Source organism: Cynocephalus volans, chromosome 10 (assembly GCF_027409185.1).
Source record: "Cynocephalus volans isolate mCynVol1 chromosome 10, mCynVol1.pri, whole genome shotgun sequence".
Classification (NCBI taxonomy): domain Eukaryota; kingdom Metazoa; phylum Chordata; class Mammalia; order Dermoptera; family Cynocephalidae; genus Cynocephalus; species Cynocephalus volans.
This window is the reverse complement of record NC_084469.1, coordinates 2,742,249-2,765,698: the sequence shown is the minus strand read 5'-3', so window position 1 is coordinate 2,765,698 and position 23,450 is coordinate 2,742,249. Positions and strand designations below refer to the sequence as shown.

The 23,450-nt window shown below is 52.8% G+C and overlaps 1 protein-coding gene across 1 annotated transcript; it reads right to left on the bottom strand.

Moving 5' to 3' along the window:
• Positions 1–4,734: 4,734 nt before the first annotated feature.
• On the bottom strand, positions 4,735–8,133 carry KRT19 (keratin 19). The gene is made up of 6 exons (XM_063113268.1): positions 7,699–8,133; positions 6,274–6,356; positions 5,886–6,042; positions 5,420–5,581; positions 5,179–5,304; positions 4,735–5,049 (listed from the first exon to the last, which is right to left on the bottom strand). Exons 1-6 carry the CDS (start codon positions 8,131–8,133, stop codon positions 4,795–4,797), a joined length of 1,218 nt encoding a protein of 405 aa, XP_062969338.1. The 3' UTR covers positions 4,735–4,794.
• Between the last annotated feature and the right edge of the window lie 15,317 nt (positions 8,134–23,450).

Sequence of the window (23,450 nt, the reverse complement as noted above, 5' to 3'; positions counted from 1 at the left end):
TGTCACCCCCCAGCCTGGAGCTCCTTATATACCCCTCAGAGGGTGTTGTGGGACGTGTCTCCTCCCCCAAAGTGAAGCCAACTCCTTCTGCCTTCCTGACAAACACAGCTGCCTGCACACCTCAGCGTGGCTCATGTGGAGTTTTTCTTTCTCTCTTTTTTTTTTTTTTTTTTTTTGATGCAACAAAAGAGATGATTCAGAATTAATGGTGATTTGCCTCGGGCCATGGTTTTAACACTTGGATTACAGGTTCATCTCTCCACTCCAAGAGAAAAGAGAGAGCAGTAGGGAGCAAAGCCACATCACAGCACAGTTACCAAGGCCCCTGCCTGGACTGTTAGAGCAGCTCAGGCCAACTGTGCCCTTGGCTGGACTTTTCCGCTGCCCCCAGCCCAGCAGCCTCACTCCAAGGCTGACAGCTCTCTGCTCTCAGTTTGGGAGTCCACTTCCCACTACTGCTCTGTGTTCTCCCTCTCAAAGAGCCTGTGCATGAGCCTGGGGGGCTGGGGGAGAGTAGAGACCTCTGGGGATCGAATGCAGGGCTCATGGGGGCAGGCTGAGGACAGGAAAGGGGGTCTTGAGTCAAGTTCCAACTGAAGTGACCAGAGAGGTCCGCGTCTGTCCCTTCCCTGGTGCTATAAATGGACTCCCTTCCCCACTTAGAGCCTCCCTCCTTCTTCTCCTGCTGTCCCCAACCCCCAGCCCCATGGCCTTGGTACTCTCACAAAAAAGCCCAGCAGGCTCAGGGCTGACAAGGGGCTGATTGATAGTACCGCCACCTGCCAACTGCATGTCACTGAACCTTCGCTTGCTCCTGGAACACGTTGGGGCAAACCTCTGCAGATAAGGCAGGGGCAAGTTCCAGGAAGCCCCTGCCTTCTCCAGGGAGAGGCATGTCGCTGCTGAGCAGGGGATTAACCCCATTTGGTTTGTCCTGTCAAGTACTGTGGGGCTGGGGAGGGGCCGGCCCAGAAAATGTGCTACATGTGGGGAGGGAGGAGGCAGGAAGGCCTGGCCAGCGGGCAGGAAAACACCAGCGATCTTGGAGACCAAGATATCACTTCACACAGAAGGGTCTGAGGCCAGGAAGGGGAGTCGGACACTCAGGAGGGCACTTTCCTCTGCCAACCAGCTCATGGGCCCATGCTCCAGGGATATCTGACACCTCTGGACCTGCCTCAGGTGCTTGCAGAGAGCCCAAGGGTGGAGAGGTGAGCAAGACTGAGCTGGGGAATCAGGAGGAGGCTTCCCAGCTCAGGGCTGCAGCACGGGAAAGTAGACAGGGCTCTGGAATTCCTCGGGACCAGGTTCGAATCTCGGCCCTATCGATTACACTTGTGAAACCTTGGACATGTTACTTGTTAAGTCTCAATTTCCTTGTGGCAAGGGACACTCTCAGTTTTCACTTCCAGGGAAGTCTTGAGGCCCAAAACCCCCACTCTGCCTCCCCCTGGCTCCCCAACTTCGGAGGGGTCAGCTGGTGAGCTGCATGTCCAGCACCTGGGACTCCTGGGTACCTTCAGTGGGAAGGCTTGTCCTTAGGCATCAGAATATGCCCTGTGAGCCTTAGCATATTCTTGGGCTTAGCAGCATCACTCTTCCGCAGCCAGCTCCTACTGGGCAATGCAGGCTGTTCTTACTTTTGCTGGACTAGCATCATCCTTTACTTCCACCGCACACTTCATGATTTACAAAGCACTTTTGCATCCATCACCTCCTCTAATCCTCATGACACAGAGGATGAATCCCACCCAAGTTTCAGAAGGAATGAAATTGGGACTCCGAGAGGTAAAGCAACATGTTCCAAGTGGCACAGCTAGTAAGGCACATTGCCAGGACTCAAACAGGGGACAGGAAAAGAGGGTCCTACCACACATCACAAATGCCTGCAATCTGTGCTGGGATGAGAGGAAGGGAATGTGGGCCTGAGTGGGTGTGGGTAGGCTCCTCCTAACCCAGCTTTGCAGTGAGCCAGGCCTCCAAGTGCTAGACCCAGACAGTGTAGTATTGTCTCATGGGTGGGAAGATACTGTCTTTTCCTCCGAAAGAAAAATAATCAAACTCAGATCAGCCAGAGCTCATTAAAGCCTCTACAGACATTGCGGCCCCAGCAACTAACACAGGAACAATTATTCATCGGCATCCCTGGGGTGAGGGAGGGCTGGACCCCTGCCAGCTCCCCTCCTGCACCTTGACTCTCCTCCAGCAGCCCCTCAAGGGGGCCTTCCCCGTGCTCTCAAGCCCAGGCCAGGGGTGGAAGCTGCCCCTCACTACCCCAGTGGCAAATCCCTGGTTTCAGACCAAATAGCTACTGTGAGCTCAAGGTCTGGGCGGGGTCCTGGGACCTCCTCATTAGCACCAGGAGGGATGGCTTCCCGAGGACCGAGCTCTGCTGCCCCAGCCCAGGCTGCAGCCCTGGGCCCTGCCCCAGACAGCCCTCCCATGATGCTGCACCAGTTTCTGGTCTTTTCCCGCTGTGGCCAGACAGGCCGTCCCTGGAGCCAGGTCTTCCCTCCTTGGGATGGCAGGATGCAGCCTACTAGAAAGAGCCTGGGCTGGATTCCACCTCTGGGTGACTCAACCTCTCTAAACCCGGTTCCTGGTTTTAAATTGGGTCATTAATGCCCACCCCAGCCACAGAGCCATAGTGAGTGTTTGATGGCACATGGGCCCTTCCCCAGCAAGTTGCCAGGGACAGAGTGCACGACCTGAGACCTCCTTTTCCATTTACTAGGTGTGCGGCTTTTGGTCACGGTATCTCCTCTCTCTGAGCCTCAGTCTATCAATCTAGAAAATGATACAATTCCAGCCAAACCTGCCTCATAGAGACAGAGCAAGGTGATTGGCAGGAAATGCTTCACAAACTGAAGTGACCAGGATGACCAGCAGTGATGGCAAGTCCCGCCCCCAGCCCCCAACCCCCAGCCCCCTCTCTGTCCTACCCCAGGTCTTCTCAGAAAAGTGTCTCCACCACAGCTCACCCCCCAACCCCACCCCATGCGCACAAAGGAAGCCTTCATTCCTGACACCCAGGCCTGAGACCCAGTCACCTGCCCCACCCATGTAGATCCAGATCTGCCCTGCCACATTCCAGGGGACCCTGGAGCAGAGGGAGGGTTTCAGTTGTGACAAGGAAGGCTTTCATGGGAAGGAACAAGGATCTCTGGGTAGTCCCAGCCTCCAGGCCTCTTCCTAAAGCTCCAAGGCTTCCTGAAAAGTGGTGGGGGAAGGGGGCTTGTGGGTGCTGGAGGCCAGAGCAGAACAGCTGCCGAGGTAGCAGAAGGGGCTCCTGGCCCAGAGCTACAGCAGGAAAAGGTAAGGGCTGGGCTCTGTGGTCACATGTTCATGACCAGCCAGCAAGCTAACCTCTGAGACCCACAGGAAGATGGAGGAAACAGCGCCTCCTTCAGGATTAGCATGGGGCATGACAGAGGGTTCAATCTGCTTCCCTTTAGAAGACATTGTCAGGGTGAGGAATGGGACTAACTAGCGTTCCTCGCTTGACCCCCATACACACAGGGTCTGCCTGCTCTCAGAGACAAAGCCATGGGCCCCCTCAGAGGAGGGAATAATGTCAAGGTAAATGAGTCCTACTCCTTTGTGAGTCTAACTTCTTTGTGGGCCTCTTGTTTACCTTGAATTGGCCTCAGTTCTTGGCAGCTGAGCTGTAAGCCACTGGGGCAGGACCATATGCCCCCAAGGGCAGAGTTGTACCAGGAAGCTGGGACTTTGCTCCTCTGCCGGCCCAGAGTAGGCCCCAGGCAAGCCAGTTTGGGGGTGTGTGGGAGGTCTGGGTCACAGCTGGGTCCCATTCCAGGCTCTCGGCCCAGGTATGGGCTGGTGGGCGTAAGGGGCTTACGCAGGGCTGCCCCGGAATGAATGTGTTAGTGCATGCACACACTCACACAGACACACAGAGGGACACGTACACTCTTCTCCAGCCTTGCTCCAAACACAATGCCTGACCTCAAAGCCCCAGAGCCCTGGTTTCGATTAGGTGGAGAAGTGCATCAGGAGGAACCTCCTCAGGGGACTCCAGTTCTGAGCCTTCATATGGAGCAAGACTGGCACAAGCAGTATCCACTCAAGACCACCTGGACAGGAGTGGCACCATAGGCTAAGAATCAGGAAATTTAGATCCTAATCCTGTCTCTGCCAGTAGTTGCTGTGTGGCCTTGAGCAAGTTACTCAGCCTCTCTGAGCCTGTTTCCTGCTCTATAAGACACAGCTCGTCCAAACTACCTTTTAGGGTTGTTTTGATTCAATGGCACATAGTAGGTGCTCAAGAAACATTTCACACACACACACACACACATCCAGGGCACTACAGTGGAAAGAAAGCTAAATCTGGAAGCAAGAACCAATTTCAAATCCCACCCTTACCATGTGTTAGAGCAGTTACATGTACAATAAACCATTTCACCTCTCCCAGCCTTAGTTTACCTCTCTGTAAAATGGAAGCAAGGCTTATGTCACCAGGTTGTTGTAAGAAACAGGTTAGATAAATGAAGACTACTGCAAAGAGGAATTACCATTACAGTTGAAGTATGTGAGTGCACTCCCTTCCCTTTCCTGGGACAGGGTGGACTTGCGTTAAAATAAAACCTCAACAGGGCCAAGGCCTAACCCATCTCTCCATGTGATGAATTAACAAACCAAACATCCTTCTTCCCCTGGGCCATTAAGTTTTATTGGCAGGTAAGGGGAAGAGCCAGGAGTAAGGGTCCCTCCTCTCCTATTCCCCTACCCAAGGGAATTCCTCTGCAGAGAGCAGGAGCCCAGGAGCCTGCCAATTCAAAGGACCTTGGAGGTGGGCAGGTTGTTGTAGTAGGCATCCTGGCCCTCAAGCAGGCTGCGGTAGGTGGCGATCTCCTGCTCCAGCCGCGACTTGACGTCCATGAGCAGCTGGTACTCCTGATTCTGGCGCTCGCTGTCAGCACGCACATCACTCAGCTGAGCTTCAATACCAGTGATCAGTGCCTGGATCTCCAGCAGCTTGGCGCTAAAGCGGGCCTCCGTGTCTGCCAGCGTGCCTTCCAGTACGGCTTTCTGATGATAGGGAGAGGGGAGGTGACTGCAGAGCCTGGTTCCCATAGAGGGCATGGGCACAGCCACCAGCCAGGCTGCCCAAGGTTGCAAGGGCACAAATGTGCATCTCACAGGGTGGGGGACACATACCATGCTGAGCTGCGACTGCAGCTCAATCTCAAGACTCTGGAGGGTATGTCGCAGGTCAGTGACCTCAGAATGGCTTACACGGAGCTGCTCCTGGTTGCTGTCGACCTCCTTTTTCAGGACATCGGTCTGCAACAAGAGAAGAAGAGGAGGGAATAAGCACTGAGGCAGACCTTTGGGTAGGGAGCAGCAAGCCCTCTCTCCTTGCCACCTCCCCAAAGGGTGCCTGCTTCCCCCTTCATACCTGGCTGATGAACCAGTTTTCGGCATCCTTCCTGTTTTGCTCAGCCATGGCTTCATATTGGCTTCTCATATCATTCAGGATCTTGGCTAGGTCGATGCCTGGAGTAGAATCCACCTGCACATTGACCTGGCCACCTACCTGGCCCCTCAGGGCACCGACTTCCTAAAAAGACATAGAAGAGATGGACATGTCAAAGCCCAGAGCCTGGTGGGCCTGGGCCAAGTTCCTTCTCCCACCCCCCAGGCCAAAGGGGGTTGGTTTTCAGGTGTAGACCTAGGAGCCAGCATTGGAGAGTAGACTGGGTTGCCACTGTCCCCTACTGGAACAATAGGAACCATGATCCACGCCCAGGGCCATGCTGAGGGTGCAACAAACACGGCCAGGGTCAGAAGATACAGGACAAAAGAGTGTCCTCAGGCCTAGGAAACTGGAGTGTGATGGACGGAAGGCCCAGCTTGAAACCCACCTCCTCATGGTTCTTCTTCAGGTAGGCCAGCTCCTCCTTCAGGCCTTCAATCTGCATCTCCAGGTCAGTCCTGGCCAAGGTCAGCTCGTCCAGCACCCTGCGCAGCCCGTTGATGTCGGCCTCCACACTCAGACGCAGGGCCTGCTCCGTCTCAAACCTTTCAGAGGAAATAGTGGCGGTCAGGCCAGAGTTTCCTCTGCACCTCTGAAGACTTCCTCATTTACCCAGAGTTCAGAAGTCCATGGATGGATTATTTCAAGCCAGCTGGGGTAGGTGAAGGCAGAGTCCGGTCCTCCCACTGCATTGAGCCCCACAAAGGCCTGGGATATCACCCCCTCCCCCCACCCACCCACCCTGGCTTCTACAGCTCCAGGGCAAAGACACTCACTTGGTTCGGAAGTCATCTGCAGCCAGACGGGCATTGTCAATCTGCAGGACAACCTTGGACTTCTCAATGGTGGCAGCAAGAATCTGGAAGGTAGAAGGCAGGAGGTTGGCACAGGTTCAGCGTACCGGCATTGCCCACCCACTTTCTTCCCAGAGGAGAGGGGGTCAAATGAGTATGCCCCTTCTCCCTAGAGTAAAGCCCCAGCCACCCATCTGCTGCCCACTGGCCTGCTCTCTGGGAGGCCTTGGAAGCAGTCCATGCCCAGAAGCTAGAGCAGGAGGAAACACAGTGGGGGAGGCTGGGATGGGGGTGGATGTGAGTGGAGGAGGACAGGAAGGCAAGCCTGGGGAGGGAGGAGGAAATCTCTGAGGCTTGTGTCAGTGAAACTCTAAATGGCCTGAAGGGGGTCTATAAACCAGATGCAGGAAAGCATGGAGAAAGGTCGGGGGAATGTGTGCATAGTAACATGTATTCCTTATTGTAAGTCACAATTTAAGTGTGAAAACACTAATCTAGGTGGTTGTTGACAACTCTAGCTCTCCCTCTTTGTCTGTGGGTCAAGGTCTATGGCCCCAGCACCATGCCAGGCATATGGTGGGCATTGGGAAATGTTTTAGGGAGCCATGTGTTGAGAGACCCAACAAGCTGTTAAATGTCCCACTGGTTTCTGATACATTTCTTCAGAACTGAGCTTTTCCCTGTGAGTGGAAACCAAGTCTCACCCTGCAGGACCCCCTGTAAGAGCTTGTGGCTCAGTCCCCCGGGGTCTCCAGCCCAGGACTCTCGGCCCACAGGGAGCTGCCCCTGTACGCAAGCAAAATCCAGGGCCTCCGTTACCGGCCTAGGGCCCACGGCTGGCCTCTCCCATTCTTCCTAGAGCTCCTCCTAAGTCCTGGGTGGCCCTGGGTAGCCCCCAGGGCGGGAGAGGAGGGAGAGGAGGCCAAAGCCTGAGCGTGATGGAAACCAGGCCCCACACTGGGATCGCAGGGGGCGGGTCGTAAGGGGCAGGTCTGGCCCGCGATGCACCATATCCTCCCAGGCCAAACTCTTGCATCTCCCTGCAGCGGCCCGGCTCCTGTCCTGGACCTGTGGGCAGCCCACAGGCCTCCCTCCCACTCTTGGGACCCCTTTTCCCGCCCCGCCCTCCAGCCCCGCCCTCCAGCCCCGCCCCGCCGCCTCTACAGGCCCCACCCACTTACCAGCCCCGCCCAGTTGCCCTCCCGCTTCCCGCCCCCAGGGTCTTGCCCGCGTCTCTCCGGGTGGGCGGCTACTGTAATTCCTGGGGGGTGCCAAACTCCCTGCGGACCCTCCCACGATCTAACGGGCCCGCCCCCGCCGCCGCCGCCGCCGCCGCCTCCAGCCTCGCCCCGGCCGCCGCCCGCCCGGTCGCGGCAGGTGCTCTTGCCGCGGCCGGGCGCCGCCCACCTTGTCCCGCAGGTCCTGGATGGTCTTGAAGTAGTGGCTGTAGTCCCCGGAAGGTCCGGGCCCCTGCTTCTGGTACCAGTCGCGGATCTTCCCCTCCAACTCGCCGTTGGCCTTCTCCAGGGCGCGCACCTTGTCCAGGTAGGAGGCCAGGCGGTCGTTGAGGTTCTGCATGGTGACCTTCTCATTGGCCGTCAGGAGCCCGTCGGACCCCGCCAGGCTGATAGAGCCGCCGCCATAGCCACCTCCGTAGCCGCCGCCGTAGCCCGCGGACGAGGACACGAAGCGGGCGGAGGACACGGACACACCGAGGCCCCCCGAGCCCCCGTGGATGCTGGGCGCGCGGAAGACGCCCCCCGCGCCAAAGCGCGCCGAGCCGCCGCCCAGGCCCCCGAAGGACGATTTGGCCGAGGAGTGGCGATAGCTGTAGGAAGTCATGGCGACTCGGAGGACGCGGGCGACACTGGTCAGAGGAGCTGCAGTCGGCAGAGGAGTGGCGAGGCCCTCACCTGCCTCCTTTTATGCCCGGGGCGGGGAGGGCGGGAGGGGGAGGGATGGTGCCTGGGGCGGGTATCTGAGCCCTGCGGAATTTGCAGCCTCCTGAGTGCAAATATGTGCACTCCTCCCCACGGTGGACTGCTGGTGGCTCAGCCCCCAACCCTCCCCTCCCAGAACCAGAGGCCCCTGCCCTCCGCGCAGCCGCCCCACCCCTGCCCACTCGGCTCCGACCACACAGCCCCCTATGCTCAGTCTTCGCCGATTCTGGATCTTTACTGCATCGTACACATATTTAGACACCCCCTGTCCCCGGAATTCACCATCTGGCCCTCACCCCAAGATCACCCGGAGTTTGACACCCCCCAGGAATTATAGTAGCCCTCCACCCAGATATCACTCACTCGGAGTGCCCCCTCTGGAAGCATGTTGTGAGCCTCTTCCTTGTGATCGTAAATCAACACCCCCCTGCCGAAGTACCTTGGCCAGATTCCTACAGCCCACTGGAAATTACAGCTTCTCAGAACCCGCCCCCTGGGGGGATCACCTACACTCTAAATTCCCTTTTGTCTCCTCGGACAAAGGCACACTTTCTGGATGAGGGTTCTCTGAGCTGCACCCACCCTGGCTCCTGAGACAAAGCTGCCCCACCCTGCTGTGGCCATACAATGCCCCAAGGTGATAACAGGCTCCTGGGAACAGCTGCAGGGAGCAGGCAGCTGGACTGTCTCCTTCACAACCCCAAGCTCAAGCCTGACCCCCACTCTGGGACTCTGAATGCCCACGCCACCCCCCCACCAGGAAAATCCCCTGCCCTGCAGCCCCAAAAGCACACATTCATTCAACAACACATTTATTGGGCAGTTTTAATGTTCTCATGATGAGGAATCTGAGCCCGGGGAAGGCAAGTAACTTTCCTGTGAGGCATTTAGCACTTGCCAACCAAAGACAAAAATAGAAAGCGATGCCTGCGCTCCTTGAGCATCTCACAGGAGGATGTCAGAGACGTGCTGAATCCATGTGCCTAACAGAGTCCTCATCCTAGTATATGGATGGATGGATGAATGAGCCGGGAGAGGAACACAGAGCTGCCCACACGCACAGTGAGGAGTTTCCTAATAGAGGAGGGATTCCCTCCTTCCCACACACAGCCTCCTGCACCGCTCTTCATTCGGTTTTACAATTCCAGCCGCCTTTTTGATCTCTTCAGAGGGGACCAGCCCCCTGCCAGACACTGCAAGGCACTGCGGCAAACTCACCCTAGTTCCTGTCCCCAGCGACTTCACCTGTCCTCAGAATTGTCCCTATGGTTTCCTCTCATCTTTATGTCAGCACAGTCACCCAGGCTCAGGACAAAGATCCTGTGCCCTCCATGAGAAGGTGTTAGAGAGACAGGCCAGTCACTTCCCATCTTCAGGCCTCAGTTTCCCCGTGTGAAATGAGGGCTGTCCCAGCTCCGCCCTCCCCTCTACATTCTATCACCTGTGTCACCTGTGACTAAATGAAAACTTGTCACCAGCCTCTAAAACCTAAATCCCCAGCAATCTGTCTTTCAACCACCCACTTATCCTGGAACAGCGGCAGGAAACCCCCCATGTGCCTCTAACCCTCCAGAAGCAGCCCTCAGCCACTCTAGAAGGCCAAACTGAGGCTATTTACACAAGTGAATCAGATGCAGGAAGACTAAAGGTCTTTGGGGAGCACAAAGAAGGGTGGCCCAAGGCCAGCCAAGCAGGGTGTGCCTGGGCCTTCACAAAGGTTGCAGCCACCAAGAATGGTCTGGACTGAGTCACTCTCCTTATCTGGCCCTGAGGAGGAGGGCTGCTCCTTGTGGGGGGAAGGGGCAGATTGGCCAGATAGTTGCTATGCACACCAAGCCTCCGCAGGCATCTCTGTTTTTGCAGCCTCATAGGAAGCTCTGGAAAAGGATTTATGTTAGGAAACAAAGAACAGGACCAATAATTCCACCCCAAGAATTAAGGTGTTCTGAACTTCCTAAACTTTAGAGGAGTCTCCTACCCTAGGGCCATGACAATAAGAAGAAAAGAAGAATTGACTACTGTAGGTAGTACCCATTTGCAAAGCCTTTATAGCCCGGAGGGTCAGATTCTGCCCCCCGCCCTCCCTTTTTCTTTTGCACCTGGCCCGTTCAAGGATCAAACCCTGGACCTTGCTGTTCGCAGCACCACACTCTAACCAAGTGAGCTAACTGGCCCACCCCAAAGATCAGATTCTGGCTCATAACCTCTTGACCCTCAGCCCCATGGCCTAGGGTCCTGAGTGTGACAGAGGCTCTGCTTTCCCTTCCGAGGAATTCCCAGCCGCAAAACAATTCCTTTGGGTCCTTTGCCCAAAACATCTTATGCCAACTCTAAGACTAGTCAGCCCAGGAAGAATACTTGGCCCTCTCTCTCTGACTGGAAACAGTGTCCAGCGATGGGGCTTTTGGCACTTCACTGATATATCAAGAATTCTGGAGAACAGCCTGCACAGGCTGTCCTCCCCTGAGATGGAATTGAAGGGTCAAGGTACAGCTTCCATTCAGTGAACAGACTGCCCACCACCAGGAGACTCCAATCGACCTTTGGCTTCAGGAGGGCAGAGCCTGGGTGCAGGGGCTCTTTTGGAGTTCTGGGTCTGCAGAAGAAAGACTCACAGGGTCCAAAGTGATGAGAAGGGAATGTTAGCGCTCAAAAGGATCCCAGAGAGGATCCTGCCCAGCCTTCACCAGCTTGATTCTGCAAATCCCTAACACCATGAAATCCTTGTGGGAAAAGAGATCCCTGTCAAATAAGATCAGAAACACTGCACGCTCTGCCTCCCTTCTGGAGATTCACAATGCACAGTACCAGAGGCCCTCAAAACCTCAGTCCCTCATTTGTCAGACAGAGAGGGTGATGATCATGATGATACCTCTTTTTCTTTTAAATTTATTTATTAATGCCATTTTTTTTTTTTTTTTACATTCTAAGACGTTGCTGCAAAGCAGCTGGGTATGATGCCTATTTCATAGGTTGTTTCAAGGAATAAGTGTGATGCTTGTAAAGGGTTTATCACAGTGCCTGGAAACAGGAAGTACTCAAGCAATGCTATTATTGCTTTATTATGTAATGTTTTTCTTATTATATAGTATGTTGTTATAATTACGATTACAAGTATTATTATCTAAATTTGTTTAACTGGCATTTCCCAAATGTACTGGACCTGGGATCTTTCACCTGTTTGTATGCTGGGAGTTCATTCAGGCTGCTGTAACAAAATGCCTTACACTAGGTAACTTACAAACAACAGAAATGTATTGCTCACATTTCTGGGGGCTGGGACGTCCAAGATCAAGGCATCGGCAGATTCAGTGTCTGGTGAGAGCTCATTCTCTGCTTCATAGATGGCACCTCTATGTCCTGTGTCCTCACGTGGCAAAAGGAGTGAACAAACTCCCTCAGGCCTCTTTTATAAGGACACTAATCCCATTCATAAGGGCTCCACCCTCATGACTTCATCCCCTCCCAAAAGGGCCCACCTCTTAACACTATCACATTGGGGTTTAGGGTTCAACATATGAATTTGTTCATATATTGAACAAATGTTCAAAACAAACATTCAGACCATAGCATCTAGCAATACCTGTTAATAACCCACAAATTACAGAAAAGCCAATTTAGCCCAAGGAAGCTCAGACAGGTAAAGTGACGTACCCGAGATCACATGGCCAACTGAGGCAGAACTAGGATTAGTTTCAAAGTCCTGAATCTGAGGCTAAGGCTCTTTCTGCATCATCTACCTGGACACACACTAGAAGATTCCTACACTTGAGCAAATGCGGACAGTGCTCAGAGGGGAGTTTTCATCATCCCAGAGGAAATGGGATAGTGGTTGAAGACCACTGGGAAAAAGCTGGAGGTGAGCATCCTAGGCCCTGGGTAGAATGGAATGGTGAGATGATGACAGTGGCAACAAGGATGAAGTGATAATGATGATGGAGGTGACAACGATACAGGGAATAATCACAGCAACTTCCACTGTGCCAACCACCACTTAAACACTTTGCATACAGTACCTCAACTAATGCTGTGAGTTACATATTATTGTCCCCATTTTACAGTAAAGAAAACTGAGGCTCAAAAAGGTTAATAACTTGACCGAGCCAGGCAAGTAAACAGTGTGCCTGGTATTCAAACCCAGATCTTTTTAACTCCCTCAAGCCACAGTCCCAACCATTAATGCTGTCCCTCCTTTCACAGGATAGGGGTCAAGGTGTTTTCCTCCACTGGCCTGGATACTGTCACCTGCCAAAGTCCTAACTTGCCTTTCCTGCTCCAAACCACAATTATTCGGTCAGTCCGCGGGCCATTCAAGCAAGGTTGTCCAAAGTTCAGCATAGCAGAGGAGACAGACTCAGGTATATGAACACAGAATTCACAAGCTGGGGCAGAGAAAAGCAAAGTGTGGAAGATCTCATGAACTTGCCTGTTGTGTAAACTAGCAACCCCTCACCTAGACACCATCCCCTTCTCCAGGCACCATCAGCACAAGGAGCTCGACGTACTTTCTCACCCACTGCTCCTTTCAACATGTGTGAAGCCTCTTCTATTTATTTGCCAGGCATGTTGTTAGTTGCTAGGACACAGAAATAAATACAAACTTTTCCTGCCTCTAAGAGGCTGACAGTCTGGAGGTTTATAGATACACATTAGTTTTGATGAAATGTGGTAGATTGAACATCTATATTAATTTTTGCTCCTTCCTAAGACCCCGTGATCTTAGTTAAAGAATATTTAAATAGAATTTAAAAAGAGAGACAGTAGAAGATGAGAAATGGCAACAAAAAATTTTAAGGTCAAAAATGGTAACATAGCAGACAGAGAAAACAGAAGCCTAAGGTTTGGGGGTGTAGGAACAGGGCAGAAAAGGGGAGTCAGGACACCCAAGAGAAGCAAACAATCGTCAGCACATGTTCCAGAGAAGCTCGGGAACTGGGGGCACCAGCTACGTTGACGGGAGACATGGCAGATAGGACCGTGAACAGGGCTGGCTGGAAGTTTCTATAAAGGGCAACAGGCCTCTCTCCCAGGTCCCCACCAACCAACACAGAAGGTGATTACCTCTCCCCAATCCAGGAGACAGTGGGAAAGTTTAATAATATAAAGTTTAATAATATAAAGGGAAGCTATGGGCATGTGAACCCCCCCAAACATGTTGGCAGGAGGTGAGTTGTAGAGGGTACTTCAAAAAGTTCAGGGAAAGATTAGTATTATCTTTTAATTCTATTTTTCCACGAACTGTTAAAGTACCTTGTAGCAGCCACTTTGCAGGGTATCTTCCATTAAAAAAAAAAAAGTTCACACACCCTGGAGCCACCAGTTCCACTCCTCATAGTCACCCCAGAGAGTGCTTTGCTCATGTATTCAGGAGGATGTATAAAGAGATGCTCTTTGAAGCACTTTTTGTAATAGTGGAGAGACAGAAACAATCACTCCTCGGGTGGGAGAGGGGGTTAAGTAAACTATGCGACATTCATGCTGTGGAGGACTAGAAGCGGAGCCTAAGCAGAATGAGTAATGTCAATACACAGTGACATAAAAAACCCTAAAGAACCAGTTGTTGGGACAATAAAGGCAGTGGGAGAGCAATACACGCAACAGGATATGATCACGTGGACATGCACTTAAAAGATGACTTATTTCTACAGGTGAATGTGAACGTGTGTGTAAACACGTAGCTATGTGCAAGGAAACGCAGCAGACTGACAGGAACGATCTCCTTGACAGAGTCAGGGGAAACCTAAGCTTGATATCTATGGCTTTAATTTTTACAAGAATGTATTTATGCATTACCCGTTAAATAAAAATTAATAATTTCTTAGGAAACACTGTCTGGTGGACATTTGGAACTAACAATTTCACATAGTAAATGCCGTCCTCTCTCCCCACACACACCTCTGACATCACTGTCCGCTCATCCGCTGGGAGAGGAGAGAGGAAAAGCAGATGTGGGGAGAAGAGAGAGCCCAGGAAAGGCGTCTGTGTTCCAGCCCCCAGCCCTGGGTCCTTCGGGCGGGGTTTACCTGGGAAGAGAGGGCGGCAGAACTTTGCAAGAGTCTGGGAACAAGGAGGTCTCTTCAGGCCTGAGTGACTTAAAACTGAGCCCCTCCCACTCCGGCTCCCCAAGAATCAGCAGCTTGGGAGCATCTGGGGTCAGTCCCCCTGGGTGTTCTCACACCAGACAGCGAGCCCCTCCTGGGTTGGAGCTGGCGCTGAGTGTACCCTACTTGGGCCTACAGCCAGCAACCACCTTGTCAGCATGTGGGAGGCTTTCCTCTGGGGACTTTCTGGAATAACTGGGGGATTTTTTAGGAGTGTTGGAGCAGGTAGCCACTGTGTAGACTACCACGCTAGAACTATTGAGTCAGTAGGCATTTAGGCCTCAAAGCAATCAATATAAACAAATGTGTAGATGCTGAGAGTTACATCTGGGGCGTGGCAGGTGGCTGGGGCAGGATGGCCCCAGTGTTCGTTCCTCTTCGAGTCCTCAGGGGAGGAAAAACCAGCCTGACCCGAACTGGGGCAGATCATGGGGGAGGGGTTGGGGGAGTGGAAAGAGGGCTGAGTCCTTTGTCCAGGAAAGTGGGGGAAGGGAGAGGATTTGCTTTCCCCAGGTGCCACATGCCACACCCTGGAAGACCAGGAACTGACTTCCCCCCACCCCCCACTCCTGGGTGATGTACATGAGGAGGCTCGGGCTCCTCTCCACACAGGGAGGCCCCCAGGACTTAGCCAGCAGTGTCTCCCTCTGCCTCTGCCCTCCCCAAGCCACAGCACCCGGACTGGGGCATGGAGAGAATCAGACACAAGACAGAGTGAAAGACAAATGTCCCAGTGCCTGCCCTGATTTTCTAGAGCCCGTGAGAGGGCATCTGGGCGGCCTCTGCCCCCTCCCTCAGTGGCTGACTTCCCAAACCTGCTCTGCCCTGCTCAGCACGCTTAAGATCTCTCCATCTCCAAACTTATCTAATCCGGGGCTGGCTGGCTACTCAGTTGGTCAGAGCAGGGTGCTGACACCACCAGGGCTGAGAGCCAGCGCCTGGACCATCCTCCCTGCCCACCTGCCTCTTCCCTTTACCTGGATGGCAGTAATGCTAGGTGGTCTCTGCTTGGGCCTCACTCACTCAGGCTGGGTCAGTGTTCCCATCGCCACCTCCCACAGCAGCCTGGACTGGCCCCAAAACACACCACAGCTCTGTCTCCACAAATTGTCTCCCCAACTAGACTTAGAGCTTCACCACTGTAGGTAGCCCCAGGGCTGACTCCAGCGCTAGTAAATGTTAAATGATTATTTGCTAGAACAGAGGAAAAGAGAGAAGTCCTTTTGTTTTTTTATTCAACAGATAGTGTTACAGCCCACCGTCCTTGTGCCAGGCACCTTCTACACTCTGGGCTTCTAGAACAGAACAGTGGAAAGCTCCCTGCCTTCCTGGAGCATTCATTCTGGTAGGACAGTGAGGGGTCCATGGGGTGGACAAAGTGGGGATGGGGGCCTGTGAAGGGCTGTCAGCGGGGGAGGCTTTGAGGGGGTGGTCAGGGAGACAGGCCTAGTGGCTAAGAGGGGTGGGCCGAGGAGGGGGTCTGCCGGGGTCAAGCCCAGAGGAGGCTGGGCCACTGCACACAGGGGTCTGCTGTCTAATAAGGAGCTGGACTTCATCTTGAGAGAAATGGGGCTTTGAGCAATTGTGCTGGGATCCCCGGCAGCTCTAGGGAGTAGATTGTGGGGGCCGGGAGAGAAGCTGGAGATCTGATAAGAGACTCTTACAACATCCAGGAGAGGTGCTGGGGGGTTGTTCTGGGGAGACATCACAGGACTTGGGGAGCAGTGGCCTGGTGGGGGGGATGTCTTGAAAGCAGAGCCAGGCGGCTGAGCTGACAGCTTCACGTGGAGCATGAGGGAAGAAGTGGCTTTCATGGCTCCTAGTCTGAGGCCTGAACCTGGCATTTGCACTGCAGGCAGGGGACTGGTCTGGGCCACAACTTACCCGATCGTCACCCCTGGGGTCCTCCTGGATCTGGTTTAGAAGGAGTCCTGGTAGAAGTAGGTTCTCCTCACCAAGCCCTCACATTGCCCTCATCTCTGCCAGAGATGCCCACTGAGGAAGGGGGAAGGATGAAGGCTGTGTCCACCCAGGCCCTGCCCTCACGGAGCCCACAGTAAGGGGTAGGGAGTAGGGAGGTGACTTCTGACTGGGACCTGCGTTTTCCAAATTTTCAACAAAGCAACAATGAACATGTATGACCTCCACAGTCAGGTTGAGGGGAGGGTTTCAATATTTCCAATTCTGACTCCTCACTGGCTGCAAGCTGGCAAGTGAGGCCTTGCAGAGTGGGGTGGGGTGGTCAGGTTAGCTGAGTTTCTTGGCCAGCCAGGCAGGAGGGGCAGGGGAGAAGGGACATTCCTAAGAGCAGCTGGAAGGAGCTTCAGAACTGCTCCGGAGATAAAATGCTGAGCCCCAGCACTTCCTGGCTCCTCCTGGCTCCTCCCAGCTCCAGCCTGCTGCAGGATGAACATTCATCAGGCAGAAACCTCAGAGAATTCCATAGCTAAGTAGGCTGCCAGGAGCTGGGAACACCAGAGTTCTCAGGTCTGGGGGCTGAGGGGGAGAGGCCCTTTGCCCAGAGAAAGAGCAGCTGAGGCCTGACTCCATGACAATGGCCTGGTATCTGAGGGGCATTTTCATTGGTGGACAGTCAATGGGAAGACACACACACCCCACCCGAAAGACACACACACAGAGCATTAACAGAGGACAAAACCTCTCAGGCTCCCTTGGGCACCTCACTTCAGTTCCAGGCAGGACCGACCCAATGTGATGCCAGCCCCAGCCCAAGGCCTTCCAGCTGTGCCAGCACCAGGGAGGGGCGGAGGATCAGCCAAGGAGCCCCAGTGCCAGAAAGCACCTCCTGCCCTCCGCCGGCTCAGTCCTGCTGGACCCCGCCCTCCTCCAGTGGAATGTACTGGAGTTGGGGAAGGGGAGCTTCCTCTGCAGGTCTTGTCTGGGATTAGGGCTAGAGCCTGTGGGGATGAGAAGATCCATGAAAGATACCAGTCCCCACTCAGTAAACAAACAGCTAGGCCCCTGGCACTCACAACCAAACACATCTTCCAACAGGGAGATCTCTATCTGGGGTTTCAGAAGGAAGGGTTCGAGCTCAGGGAGGGGGAGGGGAGATTTTGGGAACCCTAAGCTTTTCTTTCCTGCCACGTCCATTTTACCTTGTCCCTGTCTTCACTGTGACCATTTAGAAACAGCTGAAGCATCTTCTATAAGCCCAACAAGATGCAGGTGTAGAAACCCTCTAGCCTGGAGGTTCTTAAGCCTCACCTGCAGAGCCCTAAGCAAAGAAGTGGGAGCTGAGCAGGTCTGCCGCTGACCACCCACGCTCACACACGCTCCCACATTCTTACACTCTCGTGCACATACACACACACACGCTCACACACATGCATGCACACCTACTTGCACACGTACTCTCACGCTCACACTGACCTCCATACACCTTCTCACACATTCACAAATACACACGTGTACACACACACACACACACACACACACACCGCTCCTTCACCCTAAGCAGCCCTCACCAGCTTTCTGTACAATTTTGCTTCAGCAAAGGGTTCTTCCTCTTCTAAAGCTCAAAAACTGGTACTTTAGCTGAGATTGGAGTGGGGCCTCAGCCTCCTGAGGTCTCACAGCTGGCTTCCTGCTGAGCCAAGACCAGCAGGCAGGCGCCCTGGATCCAGGCTGTCTGTCCCGGAGGACAATCTGAGCTCAGGGAAGAGAAAGAAGTAAACACTGCAGGCTCCTGACAGGTGGCAGGCCAGGGTCAGAAGGCGTGCACAGAAGAGGGCTGCCAGAGCTCAGGGAGGAGGACACCCAGAGCAAGGGAGCAAGGCCTGGGGTGAAGAGGACAGCATCCTGCAGGAGGGTCCCCAAGCAGCCCCAGGGGGAGCTACAGGAAGTGGTGAAGGGAGTGAGGACATGGAGGTGGCAGATGGTAGGACGTCTCAGTAACAAAGAAGGAGCTTGTAAAAACATGCCAAATGTGTTGAGGACTTACTATGTGCCTGTGTTCAAGTGTGTGGCATACAGGAATTTGTTTAAATCATCAGAGCTCCCCTATGCTGTCGATACTGTTGATGTCCCCATTTTACTGACGAGGAAACTGAGGGCTACTTGTTTACGCTTAGTTTAGTAAGGAGCAAAGCTGAGATTTGAACGCGGGAGGACTTGCCCCTCACCGTGTGGTCTAACCACTATGCCAAAGGAGAACTGGGGGAGCAGAGGCTGCAGAGCTGGTTAGAATCAGACAACCAAGGGCCTTGCAGGTCAGACTAGCTGATCTGATTTTTTTTTTTTTTTTTTTTCCTGCAGAAGCCAACAATGATTTTTGAGCCAGGAGGTGTCACATGCAAAGCATCAGATGAGTCAGACAGCCAGGTGCAGAGCACTCTGAAGCTGGGAACACAAGGGCTGTCACCCAGCTCGGGTGTCCCAGTCCCCCGTCGCTCTGTCCCTCTGCCGCCCCCATAATCCTAGCCTTATCCCTTCAAGACCAAAGGACTGCAGCCGCCTCCCTCAGAGCTGACGGCAGGGCTCCCCAGCAACAGTTTTGATTAAACTCTCAGTGGCAGCCTGTTCACTATAGCAGCTCCTCTCAGCATGTGGTCCTTAGACCCCCTGGGACAGAACAACTGGGCAGGGAGCTTGTTTAAAATGCTGATTCCAGGGTTCCACCCCAAGGTTACTGAATCAACTCTTTGGGTAAACCTGCGTTTTTAATAAGTTTGAATTTTTAATAAGCTCCCCAGGTGATTCTGAGGCTCACTAAAGTTTGAGAACCACTGGCCCAAAGCATGAGAACCATTGAACATGTATGTTGAAACAATGCAAGAGGTATGATAGAGAGGTAAAGCAGCCAGAAAAAGTCACCTGCAGCTAGCAGGGGAAGGCCATGTGAGCACCGTGCTTAAAGTATAAAGTAAGAGACCCAGTTTTGCTGCTTTCTATCCAGGTGACCTTGAACTCAGGATATCAAAGCCTCACTTTGTCCAGGTGCCAAGAACTGTAAGGTCTGAGATCTTACTCTTTTTGCAAACTAACAAGTTATTTTGCCACAGTTTTATGGATGTTGGCAGAAGACACGAGACCCCTGGGTCAGAGACAAAGAATTTTATTACTGACAGCACAGAAAGAAATGTGAACTTCATGTGTGCATTGATTCCTCTTGTTCCCAGGTACCATAGGGACAATGCAAAGCTTGACCCAGGTGGATGCCACATACACAGTGCACTTTGCATCACAGCTGAGGAATCCCTACCTTTAGGAAACCAAATCTTTTATTATGGGCTGCAAGTAAACTTGTCTGATCTTTGCTCTGGAGAGAAATATCATCATTATTACACAAAACAGTAAAAAACCTACCTCTTCTCTCGAGGGAGATGCTCTATCTCTTTCTTCTAAAGCAGTTAACTACTACACCATCCTTCAAAAGATAGACCAAAACAAAAACTGCCAGGGCCTCTAGTTGCAAGACATGCAGAAGTGCAAGAGATCCATAGAGACATGCCTCCAACACGAACGGGAGCATCGACACTCACCTCACGTGGAAGTTGTAAGCCTTCAGTCAGACAATGTGAGTAAAAGTTACGAGGAATACAAGGGATAATTACAGAAGAGATAAGACAAGTAGGCAAATAACTAGAGTCAAAGGTAGAAAGTGATAAACAGGGAGCGTTTCTCTACACACCTTGTAGGAACAACAAGATGGGAAAATATTTACAATCCATTTCATGGCCCAATGGCTAATATCCTTAAGACATATCAAGGGTTCTTTCAAATAACTAAGAGACCAGCACCCTAGGAGGAAAAAGGGCAAATAATATGAGTGAACAGTGCCTGGAAGAGGACTTACGAGTTGCACTTAGACATGTGAAAATGTTCCACCTCATTCACAGTAAGACAAATGCAAACACAGACTACCACGAAATCCCGTTGTTTATGTGTCAGGTTGGTAAAGATGAGAAGGATAACTTACTGTTTGCTGGGAATATGGGGAACTGGATGTTCTGCCCATTGCTCTTAGTGGTAAAATCAGTATAAACTATGAACAGTAATTTCCAATATACATCACAGTTTTAAATATAATTCTTTGGCCCATCAATTTCTCTACCACATATTTCTCTTTCAGGTGCACTTTTGCACATGTGCAAAATGACATGATGTACTAGGATGTTCACCGCAGCACTATTTCTTGTAGCAAAAGACTGGAAATGCCTAAATATCCATTATGCGATAGCTCTATGCAGAATACTGTACAGTCACCAGAAAGAATGAGGCAGCGCTACACAGCACTAACAGGAAAAGTGTTCAAAGTTTTTATCAAATGGAAAAGTCAGATGGCAGAGCAATGTATGCAGCTTGCTGCCATTTCTCTGTGCTCCAGGGAACCACATGTACGCGCATATGTTTGTAAGTGCATAGGGTATCTTCAGAAGGACACACAAGAAAGTGATAGCAGGGATGCTTCTGGGAGGGGAGCTGGCAGACTGGATTTAAAGGGTGGAAACAGACTAACATTTTGCTGTATATCCTCGGTAGCTTTTAAATTTTGTACTGTGTTATGTGTGTATTACCTCTCCGTACACACACACACAAGAGGGTACTTCAGAAAGTTCATGGAAAGATTTGTATTATTTATTAATTCCATTTTTTTAACCGTTTTATAGTGCCCTCGTATATATATTTGCAGAAAAACAAACTGGAATGTTCAGATCTGCCAAGAAATGTGGACAGGGCTGGGGCCCCAGGCCTGGGTCCAGTGAGAACTATAGCGTCAGCCCCTCTGGATCTGGTGGCTATAGGTGGCCTCCCTTCTTTGCCCAAAGCCATGCCCAAGAAGCACTGTCCATTCCCTCATACCCTCATGTGCCGGGCATGTCCTCTGAGCCAGGCCCTGAGCCAGGGGACCGGAGTGGGGGAGCAAAATACAGAGAGGAAATAGACCCAGACCCAGCCCCTAGCTAGCTCCCCCCAGGGTGGAAGAGGTGGTGTGGGGCAGGGAAAGATCCGCACAAATAACCATGAAACAGAGGCTGAGCAGCAGAGCGCAACAGTTAAGATTAGCAGGTGATGGTGCAGCGAGGCAGTGACGGCCTTGGCCTTTGAAATGAGCCACGCCCAAGTCTGAGGGGCACTCATTAGCCAGGCCCAGTTAGTTATTTAAGCTCCCCAGGCTTCAGCTTTCTCCCTGTAAAATGTGGACGATAACCTCTCTGAGCGTGGCACGTGGCCTTGGAGCCAGACCCACCATTTATGTTGTAGCCATGTTATGCAAGGCCAATTACTTCCCCTCACAGAGCCTCAGTCCCCCGTCTCTGAAATGAGGCTAATAACACCAGCCTCAGAGGGTTTGTGTGCTGGCACAGCAAGCCCTCAGTAATTGGTAGCTATTATCACCCATGTGAGAATTAGATGTCATGTGTCCATCATCCCTGCATGGCACAGCCACTGGGCAGGTGTGGATTTTTATAAAAGGTCTTGTGGGAGCCGCTCCCTGCTCCGTGTGCAGCGGGGAGGAGAGAAGGGGAAGGCATGCTTCCTAAGAGCTGGGACTTGCAGGGTGGGGAGTGGGAAGGGAGCTTGGACAAGGGCATTTCTGGCACAAGGAAAGCCACTGGAAATGGCCTGGCCGCATGAAAGAATGTGGGGAGTTCAGGAAGCAGCTCAGTGTGTCTGGGGCATAAAACTGGGGGACAGATTCAGAGGACTTGAGGCTGGGGGAGGCAAGGGAGGGGAGATGTACTGGCTCTGAGCCTGCCAGCAGTGGGGGCCCATGGGTGGGAGGGGGACAGGGCTGACCACCACTGAGGGGACAGTTACAAGGGTCTAACTCCCGTGGTGCCTGAATGAAGCAGTGCTGAGGCCTGGAGAGGAGGAGCTGGATGTGAGAGGAATGAACACTAACCAGCAATGCTCGCTGTTCACCCAGCATCCAGCTGGCCCACCCCAGTCCCCCACCCCTCAGGGGCCAACATTCACCAGTCAACCTTGGAGGCCAACTGCGTTTAAGGCGCTGGCCATGTCAATGCAGTCTTTCCAACCCTGTTCCCCCAAACCACACCTTCCCGCAACCACACACAGGTGCTGGCAGGTGCTGTGTACGTCCTCACACCCCTGCCTCTGCTTGGGCTGCCCCCTCCACCTGCAGCATCCTTCCCCTGGGCTATTACATGTCCCAACCCTGCCCCATCTCCAGTGCCACCTGTGGTAGGCAGAGTAATGGTCCTCCAAAGATGTACATGTCCCATCCCCGGAAACTGTGAACATGTACATGGCAAAGGGGACTATGCAGACATGATTAAATTAAGGACCTTGCGATGGGACATAGATTATCCCGGAGTATCTGGTTGAGTCCAAGGCAGCTGAGGTCAAGACAGAAGATGTGATGATGGAAACAGCGGTCAGAGTGATGCATTTTGAAGGGGCCACAAGCCAAGGAATGCAGGCGGCCTCCAGAAACTGGGAACGGCAAGGAAACAGATTCAGCCCCAGAGCCTCTAGAAGGAGCACGTTTCTGTCAACACCTTGGTTTTAACTCAGAAGATCCATTTCAGACTTCTGCCCTCCAGAGCTATGATAGTAAGTTTGTGTTGTTTTAAACCACTGAGTCTGTGCTAACTTGTGACAGCAGTAACAGGACACTAGTACATCGCCCTTCCTTAAGGCCTCTGTGATCCCTGGCACGCTCCCCACTCAACAGCCCCAGCTCCCTCCTGCTCTGAGTCCCTCTGGTGCTTTACCTGAACCTCCCCTGGGCACATTCCTCTCCTGGTCCCTATCCCCTGCTTCTCCTGTCCACACCTCTGGAAGAAGTTCCCTACAGTCCACACAGTTAACCCTGAGAATCCATCACATCCTGCAGGAGCCCAATGGATGCAGGTGTGGCTGGAAGTCTGAGCAGATGGACAGCTACAAGGTGCTGGTGCATGGATGGACACTGCCTCGGTCTGTCTGTCTGTCCTTGTGGTGACCCCAAGGGAGCTGGCTGGGAGAGGCCCACAGAGCATTCTCCTCTGTCCCCAGTGACATGGGCAGGAAGGAAAGCCTCAGCACTGGGAGGAGAGCAGGAGGGGTTGGCAAGCAGCCAGACTTTCACCTCAGCTCTCCTCAGGTTCTCTGGACTCCACTCCCCACACAACAGGTCTCCTTCAGC

What these genes read in the sequence shown, in the direction of transcription:
- KRT19 (XM_063113268.1), bottom strand. Translation starts at nt 8,133, where the DNA reads ATGACTTCCTACAGCTATCGCCACTCCTCGGCCAAATCGTCCTTCGGG. An exon ending in GCAGATGACTTCCGAACCAA is followed by an intron (nt 6,043 to 6,273) that starts GTGAGTGTCTTT and finishes TTCCTCTGAAAG; the next exon opens with GTTTGAGACGGAGCAGGCCC. An exon ending in AAAACTGGTTCATCAGCCAG is followed by an intron (nt 5,305 to 5,419) that starts GTATGAAGGGGG and finishes CTCTTGTTGCAG; the next exon opens with ACCGATGTCCTGAAAAAGGA.